The sequence below is a fragment of the Palaemon carinicauda genome, chromosome 37 (assembly GCF_036898095.1).
Source record: "Palaemon carinicauda isolate YSFRI2023 chromosome 37, ASM3689809v2, whole genome shotgun sequence".
NCBI classification, from domain to species: Eukaryota; Metazoa; Arthropoda; class Malacostraca; order Decapoda; family Palaemonidae; genus Palaemon; species Palaemon carinicauda.
Window position 1 is genome coordinate 41,919,671 of NC_090761.1, and position 16,310 is coordinate 41,935,980.

Here is a 16,310-nt window from a genome sequence, read left to right on the forward strand (position 1 = left end):
CCTGATGGAAGGTTCCTTTTTGGTAGCTTCCTTGGGTAAATAACTACTAAGATATTCCCAGAGAATTTAACCTCAGGTTATCACAGAATTCTAACTTCTGGAGCGAGTATCCTAAAGGTTTCCCTTTAAGACATCGTATATCAACAGGGGACGCATGTATTAACGCGCCACATAGCTATCTACACCCCGAACAGAGTTAATGCTTCGGTGTGTAAGGGCTGAGAATAGCTGGGAGCCGTTCCATAGCTAATCTCATTCGTGGCTACTACTGATACTCGAGACGTAAACAAACGGGCGCCATTGCTTAAATGACGTCACGTCCGTCTTTATCCTTTGTTCAGTAGCTCGCCCTACTTAGACGGATTTTCCCTGTGCTTTACTTATCGCTTTGCATCTACGTAATGTCGCTACCTTCAGCCTCGCCTTCTTCTGGAAAGTTGAGTACAAGGTTCCAGTATTGTTTAGTTAAGCTCTGACCGTAAAGTAAATATTACTTTCCGAGATAATTGCTGTTTTGTGGCAGAGCTGTGCCTCTACCGGACCCGCCATTTTATGGCGTCGTTGTTGTTCTGCATGCCTTATTTAGTTAGCCTCAACAACGCTTCCGGCCTTATTTACTAATCGATTACATTAGTTTATTTAGTCTTCATAGCTAGGAACTTTTATATCGTGTTTCGACGCTTTTTATCGGTCATCGATTGACCTCATACCAGTCGGCTACTATAGCCCCCAGGCCAGAGCGCCTATATATAAGTGTTCATGCATGATTTTATTAGTGATCCTAGGCTAAGTTATGAAGATAGTGGCATTATTTTACAATACTTTCGACCGTGATGCAAGTGTTTTTTCGCCTTCAGGGACCATATAGGGGATAGGTTAGTTAGTGTCCCTTCCTAACCTAACCTACTTGTAGGACCCCTATATGCTTCCTTCATCCCCTGCCTTGGCATTCCCTCTGTTTAGCCTTGATTCCCTTTCTAAGTAGAGGGATCAAGTGTCTAATGGAGTATTCATCGCCTCTCAGTCCTCCCTAAGGGAATGAACCCCCCTTAGGGTTGCGTCCGAGAGTGAGGAAAGGCTAGCCCTTCCTCTATGGCTAGGAATAGTCTATGACTGTCCTGCGATAGCGATATGTCTTCTATCTTTCCTAGTTCGGGGCTCTTAGCCCTGCTCTAGGTTAGGTTTTGGAAGGTTACTCTGTCCCCTGCTGAAACTGTACCCATGCACCGTTTCAGCCTGGCTGCCTTATCTTAGGTTAGTGAGTGTCCTCCCTTTCCCTAGTGGCCGCTCTGGTACAGAACCCCTTCCTTGGAAGACTCTTCTCTTCTCCCCTCCCCACCTATCTCTTGTATAGCCTAGCCTACACTTAGGTTAGTCTATACCCATCTGTCCCCTGTCCTACAACTCCTCCTTAGGGTGGAGTGATAGGGCTACCTTGAGCTTCCATGTGCAGTCCGCTCTGGTACATATACCCTTCATAGTGTCCTATGGGGTTAGCCACTGGATGTGTTCTGCATGTGGAGGTCTCCCCCCTCTTGGGTGTCCCCTAGCCCTCCCTTGGGCTACCCTAGCTCCCGGTCCTCTGTGACCCCTGCTCCTGGGTGATAGAGCCTGCCTCTATCATGGGTACACCCTCTCAGGGGGGGATGTCTGGGAGTCCATGACTGGACTTCTTACATCCCTCCCCCTGTCTCTCTCACTATCCGGGTGCCGGTCCCTTGCCGCCTCCACTGTCGGCGATACCCGCCTCCTACCTTGGTGACTCTCCCCTACCCTCATGCCGCCAGCCCCCCCCCGCTTGCCGGGGGACTGTCGACCGCCGCCGGCTCCCGCCGACGGCTCTCCTCCTTCCTCCTAGCTTCGCCGTCCGCCTGCCGGTCGGCCACCGGAGTGCCGGCATCCACTGCCGGCAACCTGGTTCAGCTATAACCATCCTTGTCCCAGTCACCAATCCGGCATCCTCCGACTGCCGGAGCTGCCGCTCCTCCGCCGGCGTGCCGCCGTTGTGCCGGCGGCCGCCACCCTGGTTTTACTCTTGACTTACATTTTGTCTGTTCTAATGCCAGAAACTCTGCTGGAGCGGCCTCCAGCGTGCCGGAGGTCTGCCGGAACCTCCCGGAGGCGTCAAGACTACTTGCACCCCCTTCTACTAGCTATCACTTGTATACTGATAGCCCTACACTGCAAACAGATAGCCTGTTTACACTCTTTAGATCAGTGCCTTGGTACTGTTCTATTAGTAATCATGCTGTCTCTTTGCATTCTTCAAAATTCCAGCATGCTGCGTGCATCTTAGCGCGGCTGGTTGCCGGAAGCAGTTACCATAAGGGACCTGTTAGCCCCCTAATTTGGGACTGAGTGATCTCAGTCCCAAACTTGTCCTTGGTTTTTTCCATGGAATTCCATTGCCCTGTGGAATTTTAAGGAATACTATCCTGTGCCTTCGGTCATCTCGGATTATCCAGGGATAAAGCTTGCGGTAGCCAGCCGGGCGGGATGCATGGAGTATGTTTTCTTTACTACTTCAATCTCTATGCATCACACCCTTTTCTTTAAGTTAAAATTAATGATTAATCTTAACTTAGCTTAAGAACCACTCTTATGACTCCCCCCATACTCATTTTCTCTTTCTTCCACAGGAGGAGCAGATGAAGTGTGACTTCGACTTCTGCGCTGTGAAACGCCCGCACTTCTACGGGCATACGGCTTGCAGGACTCACGCCCCTTGTGCTAACAAGAAAGGGGATCTGAAATTCTGGGACCCACTGAATTGTACGGTCTGCCAGGCTCAACTAGTTGATGCCTTCCATAACCCTCCCTCAGCGGAGGTCAGGGACACTTCTCGGGAGAAGCTACGCAAGTGGGTGCGTGGCTTCCAGAAGAATGCCACCGGACCGTACCTGGCCACTGAAGAAATGAGGTCACTCCTGTTCCCTAAGGCCTCCCCTGATTCAGTGGTACCCAAGGATGTGATCCCCACTGTCCAAATTACAGTGGAACCTGATGTTGTCATGGCCCAGTCCATGCACGAGTGCCGCCTGGATTCCGAAGATGACGAACATATGACGGATGTCTCGGAAGACACGGAGAAGACCCTTATGGCTCAAGGAGCTGAAGATGACGAAGACCAGGTGGAATACGCCGAGTCGGAGCAAGAGGTCGCTCCTCCTTCCATCTCCGCTCCTACTCCTACACCGACGGAAGTATCTATCCCGTCTACCTCCACGACCCCGGATCCCTCTTCATCCACTCAAGAAATGATCCGGTTGATTAGAGCCGTCATGGACGACAGGTTAAAGGAGAATCAGGAGTTCATCAGGTCCATGATGGGATCCAGAGAACCGAAGAGGATTTCGGTTAAGGATCTCCCCGCTTGCTCACATGCCAACCCATGGAGGTATGCTGAGCATATGGTTATCGCGACCGGCAGGATCTTTGTCAGCGACAAGATCGGCACGGTCCCTTTGGAAGACGTGGAGTTCTTCCCAAACTTCGAGGCCTACCCGGACTGTTACGTCCGACTTCGTTCTGAACCTGCCTCTAAAGAAGAGACCGAAACGAAGGAAGAGATAGTGTTCGATCTCGCGAAGGCCCAGGCTATGCTAGCCAACACGTTCAAGAGTAGGGGTTTTACCTGCTCTAAGCTTCCGGCCCTGAGCAAGAAGCACCCTACTTATGTCGCACCTGAAAATGCGGTACTTCCATTCTTGGAAAAGGCCTTCACTGCGTGCCTTAAAGCTGTGGAAGAGGGGAAAGCCTGCCCTGCACTGGAGGAGTGCAGACCCTTCTCCATAGTCACTCCCCCTGACGCTCGACACTGGAAGGACATCCAGCATACGTTCGTCGTGGGAAAGCTAGATCCTGACGTCGCCGGACGTCAGTTTAACGAAGACCTCCCTAAGCTCAACGATCACCTCCTTCGTCGGGAACAAGATACGAAGGAGAGGCTCGCAGCATCCATGTCTCACCAAGTCCAACTTGAAATTATGGCTTGTGACACCAGAGTACCAGACCACTACATGGTACTTTCCAAATCCCACATGTCAACTGTGATGAAGGACTTGTACCACTTCATGAAGGCTCGGAGAGCCTGTCGTGAATTCGTGTTCGCAGGTGCCACTGTGAAACACGAACCCCGGAGGCTGATTTCCTCCAACATCTGGGGCAAACACCTCTTTCCTTCTGACCTTGTGAAGGAAATCACCGACAAAGCCGCCACGGAGAATAGGAACCTTCTCCACAAGTGGGGTATGTCAAGGAAGAGGAAACCCTCTCAGGACGACGGACCTCAACCTAAGAGGAAGTCCTCAAAACAGAAACCCCAGCAACGTCAACCAAGACGTCAGTTTCCGGGACCCGCTACCTCCCAAGTGGCAGCTCAGCCACAACAGACCTTTCAATTGGTCACCCAACCGGTGTTGTCACAGTCACCGGTCTTCACCCCTGCTTTCGAGCAACAGACAACTACCTTTCGTCCCAAAGGTAGAGGCTCAAACAGAGGTGCAGGCAGAGACGCGTCTCGCCGTCCCTCCAGAGGCAGAGGAGGAAAGGGAGCTAGCGGCCGAGGCAGCAAGCCCTCGGGACACCAGAAGCAATGAAGTGCTTCCGGTGGGAGGAAGACTCCGCCAATTCCAGGATCGTTGGACCTTCGATCCCTGGGCACACAGCATCGTCAAGAAGGGTCTAGGCTGGAGTTGGACTCAACCACCCCCAACATTCCAGCAGTTCTTCCAACAATCAACCCCCCTTCTGGAAGAATATGTCCTAGATCTCTTGAACAAGAAGGTGATAAGGAGGGTAAAATCCACCAGGTTCCAAGGAAGACTGTTTTGTGTCCCCAAGAAAGACTCCGACAAACTCAGAGTCATTCTGGACTTATCCCCCCTCAACAAGTTCATAGCGAACGACAAGTTCAAGATGCTAACTCTTCAACAAATAAGGACCCTTCTGCCTCGAGGTTCCTACACGGTCTCCATAGACCTGGCGGATGCCTACTGGCACGTTCCAATGAACCATCACGCTTCCTCCTACCTAGGATTTCGACTCCAAAGGAAAAGCTACGCCTTCCGGGCCATGCCCTTCGGCCTCAATGTGGCCCCTCGGATCTTCACAAAGCTGGCGGACGCCATAGTACAACAGCTCCGCCTCCGAAACGTCCAGGTGATGGCCTACCTCGACGACTGGCTAGTCTGGGCTCCATCGCCCGAAGATTGTGTAAAATCTTGCAACAAAGTCACCCAGTACCTAGAACACCTGGGATTCAAGATCAACGAGAAGAAATCTCGCCTCTCTCCAGCTCAGAAGTTCCAGTGGTTAGGAATCCAATGGAACCTTCAGTCACACCGCCTTTCCATCCCCCAGAAGAAAAGGAAGGAAATAGCAGGGTCTGTCAAGCGACTACTGAAATCCAAACGAATTTCAAGACGCCAGCAGGAACGAGTTCTAGGCTCTCTACAGTTCGCCTCAGTAACAAACCCAGTGCTTCGTGCACAGCTAAAGGATGCCGCGGGAGTCTGGAGACGTTCTGCATCCATCGCTCGAAGAGACCTCAAGAGACGGCTCCCAAACAGACTTCGACTTCTCCTCAAGCCGTGGTCGGAAGCAAAGGCCCTGAAAAGGTCCATTCCTCTTCAACACCCTCCTCCATCACTCAACATCCACACGGACGCTTCGCTGGAGGGTTGGGGAGGTCACTCCCACCAAAAACAGGCTCAAGGCACCTGGTCTCCCCTGTTCAAGACGTTCCACATAAACATCTTGGAGGCCATGGCGGTCCTTCTAACTCTGAAGAAATTATCCCCGCCTCCCTCGATCCACATTCGTCTAACCCTAGACAACTCGGTGGTAGTTCGTTGTCTCAATCGCCAAGGCTCAAGATCGCCCCAGATAAATCAGGTGCTTCTCCCAATCTTCCGTCTGGCAGAGAAGAAGAAGTGGCACCTGTCTGCAGTTCACCTACAAGGATTCCGCAACGTGACAGCGGATGCTCTATCTCGAACAAACCCGATAGAGTCGGAATGGTCTCTAGACGCAAGATAGTTCTCCTTCATCTCTCACCAAGTCCCAGAACTTCAGATAGATCTCTTCGCAACGAGCGACAACAATCAACTTCCTCGGTATGTGGCCCCGTACGAGGACCCCAAGGCAGAAGCAGTGGATGCCATGTCACTGGACTGGAACAGATGGTCCAAGATCTACCTGTTCCCTCCCACCAACCTTCTGCTGAAAGTCCTCTCCAAACTGAGAACCTTCAAAGGGACAGCGGCCCTAGTGGCTCCCAAGTGGCCCCGGAGCAACTGGTACCCCCTGGTCCTGGAGCTGCAGCCCAAGCTGATCCCTCTCCCGGGCCCAGTTCTCTCCCAACAAGTACAGAAGTCGACTGTCTTCGCTTCATCATCGAAAATCAAGGACCTTCATCTCATGATTTTCTCTCCCTAGCCGCAAAGAAGAGGTTTGGCATCTCAAAGAAAAGTCTGGACTTCCTAGAGGAATACAAGACCGAATCCACAAGACGGCAATACGAATCATCCTGGAGGAAATGGGTCTCCTTCGTCAAGACAAAAAATCCTAAAGAAATCACAATTGATTTCTGCATGTCCTTCTTTATTCACCTTCATGGACAGGGATTAGCAGCCAATACGATTTCAACCTGCAAATCAGCCTTGACCAGACCAATTCTATATGCCTTCCAAATTGATCTGTCCAGCGACATCTTCAACAAACTACCGAAAGCATGTGCTCGCCTACGCCCAGCACCCCCACCGAAACCGATCTCCTGGTCATTAGACAAGGTGCTCCATTTCGCCTCCAACTTGGATAATGATTCATGCCCTCTCAAGGATCTGACTCAGAAAGTTATATTTCTCTTTGCTCTTGCTTCGGGAGCTCGAGTCAGCGAAATAGTGGCATTATCAAGAGAGGAAGGACACATCCTGTTTACCGATACAGGAGACGTTACCCTCTCCCCTGATCCGACGTTTCTCGCCAAAAATGAATTACCCACCAAAAGATGGGGCCCCTGGAGAATATGCCCCCTGAAGGAAGATGTCTCTCTATGCCCAGTAGAGAGCCTCAAGGTCTATCTTCGCAGAACTTCGAACTTTGGTGGAGGCCAACTCTTCAAAGGAGAAACATCGGGCAGCGACCTGTCACTGAAACAATTAAGAGCGAAAATCACCTACTTCATTCGCAGAGCGGATCCTGACAGTACACCCGCCGGTCATGATCCTAGGAAAGTTGCATCATCTCTGAATTTCTTTCAGAGTATGGACTTTGAAAGCCTTAAAAACTTCACAGGCTGGAAGTCCTCGCGCGTTTTCTTTAAACATTATGCGAAACAAGTGCACGAAGTCAAACATTTTGTGGTAGCCGCAGGTAGTGTTATGAAACCTGCACCTAACTCTGCATAGAACAGTGAGTTACTTGGGACTCTAACTCTTCGGGTGCCTATGTAGACCCTCGAGCGATACATAGTGATGTCGAAAACACTTAGTGCTTTTATAACTGTTCTTATCCCAGGTGAAATGTCATAGTTGTCACACAAGTGCCGCATGCCCTGAGCATGATGTGTTTTTAATCAAAGACTTACGTTCCTCGAGAACGAGTGCCTACTAATAAACTTGAAATTCCTTTTCAGATTCAAGAGCAAGTCTTTATTACTATGTACATTATAATTACTGTAAATGAACTTTACTTATTGCTGCAATTCATTTAATTTCTGCATTTGTGAAATAAAATTTCTATTTTATTACCTGTGCGTCTCAATCAGCTCCTACTTACTATGAAATACATGCCTGTCATAGTTTTATTATCCCCTTTTCCTTATGGTTATGGAGAAATTAAGATACTAACTCTTAATTTATATTCACTCTGATTATGTAATGTTCCAATACGAATACTTACTCTTCATACCCTGGAGATGAATCACCCTTCTCAGCACACAGTGCCCAACCACCACTGGTCTGCTTTTCAGAATGTTCCTATACGAATACCAAACATTCGGCTTCGTCTCCAAGTTCTTCAAGTTCTTCTATCAGGATGAATAGCCCTTCAATACCACTTTGACGTCGGCATGGCCCGTGGGAACTTCACTGCCAAGGGGGGCAGGATGATTCTTCCCTACGGTTCTTTACCAAGATTACTATGCTAATTTGTCAATGCCTTGGCACTTAATAATAGGGGAAAATCTACCACGATACATTGATTCTCTGGTATTCTTCCATCAGGACGCCATGGCTTGAGCCCAAAAAACGGATTTTGAGCGAAGCGAAAAATCTATTTTTGGGTGAGATAGCCATGGCGTCCTGATGGACCCTCCCTGCTACTTCGTCCAGTTTTTAGGTCCCACCCTGCTCTGCTGTATCATGGTGATGGGCAAGCAACTGGCTTCAGGATAAAGACGGACGTGACGTCATTTAAGCAATGGCGCCCGTTTGTTTACGTCTCGAGTATCAATAGTAGCCACGAATGAGATTAGCTATGGAACGGCTCCCAGCTATTCTCAGCCCTTACACACCGAAGCATTAACTCTGTTCGGGGTGTAGATAGCTATGTGGCGCGTTAATACATGCGTCCCCTGTTGATATACGATGTCTTAAAGGGAAACCTTTAGGATACTCGCTCCAGAAGTTAGAATTCTGTGATAACCTGTGGTTAAATTCTCTGGGAATATCTTAGTAGTTATTTACCCAAGGAAGCTACCAAAAAGGAACCTTCCATCAGGACGCCATGGCTATCTCACCCAAAAATAGATTTTTCGCTTCGCTCAAAATCCGTTTTTAAGCGAAGTGGAACTACCCTACCGTTAGTTAGTGGAGGGGAGGGTAAGCAGCCATCCCGGTCACACACACACACTCTTGTAATGTTTCATCATCTTTTTTCTATTGGCTCGGGGAGGTAGACATTCACCTCATTCTCCTTTTACCTGTTTTACTGGCCTTTGACTTTTCTTATGTTTTTCTCCTTGTATTTCTATATCTATTTCAATATTTTTGTAATATACATGTATATATATATATATATATATATATATATATATATATATATATATATATATACATATACATATATATATATATATATATATATATATATATATATATATATATATATATATGTTTAAACATTCTCTTTATTTTACAGTGAGAATGTTGCTGTTTTCAATATCAGCATAGTGGAGCGATCTCAAGGGCGAAGAAAACTTTTGTTAAGGTCTCTTACCCTATGATGCCGGATGATGACCTCCCTTGCTTCTCTGAGTGCGGCGACCCGGCCTCCACCTTAGGGGAGTCGTCTTGTGTGAATACTCCTCAAGAGCATTTTCTAGATTTAAGTTTTCTTTCTCAAAGTAGCAGCTCCTGTAGTTCCTTGTTACCAAAAATACAATCTTATCCCTTATCATTCAGTCTTTGTCTTGAAAATTACTTTTATCAGCCTGAACCTTGAGTTCTATCATAAATTAATTGAATGGCTGTTTGTATGCAATTTTCCGAAACCTGAAGGACTGTACAGTATTTTTTTACTGGTATGAGGGCAACAATACTCTTCTAATATCCTAATTACGTTATCAGGATTGTCTTTCTGTTCCTCTGTTTCAAAATTAAACTGATCAAATATTTCTAACATTTATGGTCCTGCTCAATAAAAAGTGATGGCAACCCTTGTTTTCTCAGGTTTAGAAATAGCGTGCTTGCTGTCATATAAATGTCCACTTGTCCTCCATTTTTATAAGGTATCAGCAATATTAACATCTGAGGGGTCTAGCGGCAGATACAAACAAAACACAGGTTCAGCCATTTTTGCAAGAAATGTAACAATTGCCCTTTTTCTTTGAAGTCTTTAAAACTGCTGCCACCATGTTGATTTCCTTTGATGATAATATAAAAACTCCAGATACTTGCGTGCTGTACTTTACAGTATTCCTTTTCCTTTTAGATCTCTGTATACACTGACTAACTTATTTATAGTTTACAGTATAGTTATAGTAAACAAAAGATAAATATCATATGAGAAGTATTACAATAGATTGGTTATTTACAGTGAAATACAGTAGTTAGATTGTTTTAAAATGACAGTATGTACACAAACAACTAAACAGTTAGTTACCATAAACAATGTTCATCTTCATTAGCCTGCAGAAGCTTTTCCGCAGAACGACTAGGTTCAAGGCAGAGGATGGCAATAGTGCTTCCTTCCTCGAGATGCACTTTCTACCAGCAGTGGTTACATCTTATATGTCACCGTTTCACTCTGGTCCGTCAAGCCTGCATCGGTCTCTGTCGAATTCAACCTCTACAGGGGCAGCCAGATCGCAGGTGCTTCAGTATAAGGGATCTTTCTTTCCTCTGGTTCCCTATGAGACCCGGGCAGGAGACGGCCCTGAGAAGAAGGTAGATAGATGAGAATCTCATCTGAGGCGTCGATCTTCTCGTTTTCCTTCCCCAGATTTGACGCTCCCTTCAGATGCATCAAAGAAAAAGGGGGGGGGGCCTCATGCTGTACACTCATCCTCTGACCAAATGGTATTGTTATTTAAATCTCTTTGAGATGCAATCTTCCTGTTTTCGGGAAGAATCTCCTATAGTGCCAACAGATGTTTGTCTATTTTCCCCGTCCTCAGGATAGACAGAATTCTCCCGGGGGAATTGGACTCTTTCATTCCCCGCCATCGCTTTTTGAAGCATCCCAAATCGTTGGCAGTCTCGTCTCACTAGAAGACTACTCGCCCATCAGACTTGTCTCTCCAGCAAGACTTGTCTTGTCCAGCAGACTCATCACACCCAGCTCACGCGTCTGCAACCTCTATCGGAGATCCTAAAAGAACTCCCTCCACAACACGATCTACTCTTACAGCCACATGTGAACATCTTTCACAAAGCCGTAGCTTTGCTCTGGTTTTACTCCTGGAGACTATCTAGGTCCTCCTCCTCTCAGAGAGTCCCCTTTCCTCAACAATTGCGAAGAGGATGCCAGGATACCCGCGAAAATTGTCGTCTTCCGTCTATGTCAAATTGACTATTTTCTATGTTTAGGGTCGTGGAAGGGTTATCTCTCCCCTTGTGGCACCACCATTTCATTAATAGCAGAGTTCCTCATTTACCTTCGAGAGGAAAACTGCTCTCAGTCTGAGCGATGAAAGGCAAAAATTCTTCCTTGAGCCTCTCCTTCAGACCGAAAGAAATTAATCTTTCCTCTACGTTGGTATTGCCTCTCCTGATAAGGAATTTCGAGCCTACCTGCCCTCAGTCACATAGGAAACCTCCATGGGACATGAGTCACTTCCTTCGGTCCCTGAGGGTGGACCCCTGCGACCAAGGACTTCAAGTAGCAGATCTTCACCTAATCTTGAGGACAGGTCTCCTGCTTGTGTTAGCCTAGGCCCAGAGACTGCATACCCAAGGAGCCGCCTTCTGCATCTCTCATTCACGGTTATGGGTCTGGTAATACTTGACTTTATTTCTGGCAACTCAAACCCAGATTCAAGCTCTTAGTATTGAGAGTCCTTTGTAGCGTGGCTTATGATCCACATCAACGGTTACTATGCCAGGGAAGAACTTGAGGTACTACCTCAATGAAACTACAGGAGCTCGCCCCCGAGTGTCAGCACTCTTCGTCAGCCCGGGGAAAGTCAAGAGAAGGATCACCAAAGTCACGTTCTCAGCTTGGATTCACAATATCACGGAGCGAGTATTGAATTCAGATCCATTTACTCATAGATACACCCTTAGCATTTAGGATAACTACTTTGTGATACATGCCTTGTCACCAGACGTGTGAAAGCTTCAAATAATCTTCACACCCACTTCCTGCAAGATTGATTGATTGATTTTAAGTTTTCTGGCATCCTGATTCCTGTAAGACGTGACCTTCAGGAACATGGAGGCGCACTCCATTTTCCCAGTGGTGGCTACACAATAAATGGTTTATAACACCTCAAGTTCCTAGATGGACAAGTAGCAGATTGGGGAGGGCAGAGTCTAACCATGGTTAAGTCTGGGATGAATAACAAAGAATGACTGGCTCTTTCTTTCTTTCATCTTCCCCGTGCGGAGTAACAGCATCTACGGTACTCTATAAAACTGGCCTCCACTGTCTGCAGGTAGAACCATTTCTATGGTGTAACCTGGTAAAGAGAGATATACTTATGTCCCCATACCCGCGTGGCGAAGTGGGACTGGGTAATGTCTATGGTTGATTCTAAGATTCTTGTTTCTAAGTTTTCTTACTTAGACTAGTCACACTGCTAGTATACTGTAATATCACACATTCACATAGATTGCTCAGGCCACTAAGCGTGCCTTGTACAGATTTTTTTAACGAGGTATCGCGGTTTCTCCTAGTTATGTGCGGAGCAATTACGGGAAAACCTCGGGTCAAAGAACTGCCAGTTGGTCCAGCTTTCCACCCTCCAAAAAAGTGAGTCAATCCCTATAAATAGCAAGGGTTTGCATAAGTGTTGGAACAAACTACAAATTTTGGAGTCATTTGTATTTTTCTTAACGATACAAACCTGTAGCTATTTATACAAATTGGCCCACCATTACCTGTCCCCCAAGAAGTCCTGCCTGCAATAAAAAGTGATGAAACACTTGGGTAGTTCCACCTCACTTAAAAGTCTCTATGGTAAGTCTTCCAGCTTTGCCAAAAAATAATCCCTATAAATAGCTACAGGTTTGTATTATTAGGAGAAATACAAATTACCTCCAAATTTGTCTCTTTGACATTTTCCCTAGTTTCTAATATTCCTTTCTCAGATTTTAGCAGTGGGAGCTTGACACATTTGTTGTCAGTAAATATTACTACCTATAAACAAACAATATTTGGGTGATGAACTGAATTTAAATCAGTTGATATGTATTCTCAACATAATCTTTTCATTACAGTGTGCTGCATGTTATTAGCTTTTAAAATTTGCTATTGATTACTGTTGCATTAATCCATTAATCATATCAGTTACACCAGGAATTTATCAAGAAAACCTGTCTAGGTATTTATTTGGATAGTAATACTAATATTTTTCATATTTTGAAGTTATGCTGTCAGTGAGCATAATAATTCTAGCTATTTTCTTCTTTAATAAGATATTTAAATAGTGGGAAATGCTTTCTATTGAACATTTATCTATATCATCTACCTGGTAGCAAGTTCCATACCTTAATTTCAATGGTTTCTAAACTGTTTTTGGCAAGGGATTCATAAGCTAGTTGATAAATGTTACTTAAACAGGTATGTTCTCTTTCCATTGCAAAATTAAATGCCTTTCTATTTCCTTATTATTGCACTTCATAATTAACAGGTTGAGACTATTGGAGATGCATATATGGTGGTTTCTGGGCTTCCAGTCAGAAATGGCACTCGTCACACAAGAGAGATTGCAAGTATGTCACTAGCACTTCTTAGGGAAGTGGAAACTTTCACTATCCGACACAGGCCTGAAGATAAGCTCAAGCTAAGAATTGGCATGCATACAGGACCTTGTGTAGCTGGTGTCGTAGGCCTAAAAATGCCTAGGTACTGCCTGTTTGGTGACACGGTTAACACTGCCTCGCGTATGGAGAGCAATGGTCTACGTAAGCATTACTTAACCCAATATTGCATGTTTAAAACTGAAATTAATAGTTTGTGGACATCTTGTAGAGACTATAGCTATAAGTTGTGCATTAATAATGAAAGTAGCATGCTATTGTAAATTCTTTATTTTCAGTTCATTTGATGCTGTAAATCCCTTTATAGAAATTCATGCTAATTATGTCTATCAATTGATCATTCAAAGTTTTGGTGACAGCCCTTCTGCTTAAATTTTGTTTCTAACAAGACTTAAATTTTACTCTTATTCTTGGAGTATTAAATGAAAGCTTGTTTCACTGCAGCTCTCAAGATACATGTGTCGCCAGCAACCTATCAGATGCTGTCCGATCACTACCCGTCCTTCAAGCTCGAATGTCGTGGTGAGGTTGATATGAAAGTAAGTGTTTTCTCCTTTAGTTTTAATTCTTTCATTCTACCTTGTTTCGAGTATTGTTCTCCTCTCTGGTCTTCAGCTGCTGATTCCCATCTTAATTTGTTGTACAGGAACTTATGGTCAGTTAAATTTCTTATTACTGAACTAGGTATTAATCTCTAGCACCCTCGTTCATTTAGTTAGTTATGCATGTTGCATAAGATTTTTCATAATACCTGACCATTATTTACATTCAGATCTTCCCAGACAGTACCCCCCTGTTCATAATACTAGGTATGCAGTTAACTGTAGTAGTCATGTTTTCTACATATTGAAATAATTTTTCATCTCTGATAGATGGCATTATTTTTTCATAATTGATAAAGCTGACCTGTTTATTCATTTCTTACATTTATTATTCAGTACCTTTTATAATATATAATTTGAATTAGTTATCTCATCATGTAATAATTTTTACATAATTGTTTGACCATTTAATTGATTAATTTCTTTTCAAAGATAATCAGTTCTTTATTGTAAAGATTTTCACAGACCTTATACAGTAGTTATTTCTCTGAGAGTTGGTTAGTCATCTCATGTAGCCGTAGTATTTAAAGCTAGTACTCTTTGATTCTCGTGGAAGTTGGAAATTTGTTTTACCACCTCAAGTAGCCTTGATTATATCAATGAACTTCATATTTGTTTTCTTTCAAAGCTTGCCTTATATCAACATTAACCCCCAAAAATAAAATATTTATCTCAACATTAACCTCAAAAAATAAAATATTTAATTTACTGTTTACTTTCAAACTAAGTTTTAGTATTGAGGCAATCTTGCAGCTAATTCCAATAGTTATGGATTGAGTATGCTGTTCCGTCTTTTGTCTTTCAGTCTACTTCGTTCTTGTGCTATAATGTCAGCTGCATGTCTACTTCGGTTTTGTGCTATAAAGTCAGCTGCATGTTTGTTAATTTAAGTTATTAATGATTTTAAGAGAAGTCTTTTCTTAGTTTTTTTTTTTTTTTTTTTTTCTTTTGTGATTACTGTATAGATTTTTTAAGGAAATTATTTCTGGCTGTTCATGACCCCTTCTCTTTTGTGATTTAGAAAATTGTTTTAAGGATCGCAAAAGCTTTTCTGTACTTTTCCTCATATGGAAAAATATGTCCAAATGTTTACTGACCTGGTTGAAAATTCAAAATTGTGAAAGAAAATTAACTGTAAGTCCAGCGCAAAATCCAGAGAAGACAAAGCTACTCGATTATAGCAGGGATGATGAAGATAATGCCATTCCAGCGATAAACTAATTTAGCTTTGATAGTGATAAGTTTCTGAAGCTCTTATCATCCTTAGCTGCTTTTGTTGAATCTAAAAAGTCCAGTGAGTCTTTGAGCAAAGGCAGAAAGAAATTCTAACCTAAACTACCATTTCCAATCCTAGCCTAACTCCTCAATTTTTGCCTAGTGGTTTTAGTGCACCACTTAGTAAGGGTTCTGATGGTGTACAGTGCGTAACAGAATAGGGATTGCCCAAAATCCTTTCTGGTCTTTTACACTACTAGATTGCGAGGCAGAAGACATAGCTGCGTAGCCTACATTCTAATATCCCCTCTAATTTAATATATGAATAGCATGACATACCGTATGATTCCTTTAAAGCAATCTATTTTTGGGTGAAAGAGCCATGTCGTCCTGATGGAAGTTCCTTCATTAGTAGCATCCTAAGTTATATGTGACTACAGTGATATATCCCAGAGAATTTACCGAAGGTATCCAGAATTCTAACTCCTGGAGCGAGTATCCCTTAAATTTCTCCAAGGGATATCGCGTAAGGACGTATCTTGACACATCTCGTAGCTATTTACACCCCGAATAGCCTTTCACTTCGAGAGGGAAAGTAGCAAGAAAATAAGAGAGTCGTTCAAGAGGTAAAACTACTCGACTCTCCTAATGTACTGTAAATAGTTCGGCCATCCGCCACCGCACGGAGCCACCAAACCATTCTCCGTAGCTTTGTAAATATTACAGTGAACCCTCGTTTATCGCGGTAGATAGGTTCCAGTCGCGGTCGCGATAGGTGAAAATCCGCGAAGTAGTGACACCATATTTACCTCTTTATTCAACATGTATATTCAGACTTTTAAAACCTTCCCTTGTACGTAGTACTGTTAACAAACTACCCTTTATAGTACAGAACACTTAATGCATGTACTACAGAACCCTAAACTAAAACAGGCACAAATATTAAAGGCAATTTTATATCATGCGTTTCCTAAACACGCTAAAAAGCACGATAAAAAATGGCAACCAATGTTTTGTTTACATTTATCTCTGATCATAATGAAGAAACAAACTGGAGGTAGAGCTTTGC

At 44.3% G+C, this 16,310-nt stretch overlaps 1 protein-coding gene across 1 annotated transcript in view; it reads left to right on the forward strand.

Annotated features, from left to right (window-relative positions):
• LOC137629594 (atrial natriuretic peptide receptor 1-like) overlaps positions 1-16,310 on the forward strand; it is a 1,161,427-nt gene that overhangs the window by 1,073,028 nt on the left and 72,089 nt on the right. The window contains 2 exon segments of the mRNA XM_068361051.1: positions 13,295-13,568; positions 13,869-13,963. Of these exon segments, the coding sequence (XP_068217152.1) occupies positions 13,295-13,568; positions 13,869-13,963 (369 nt within the window).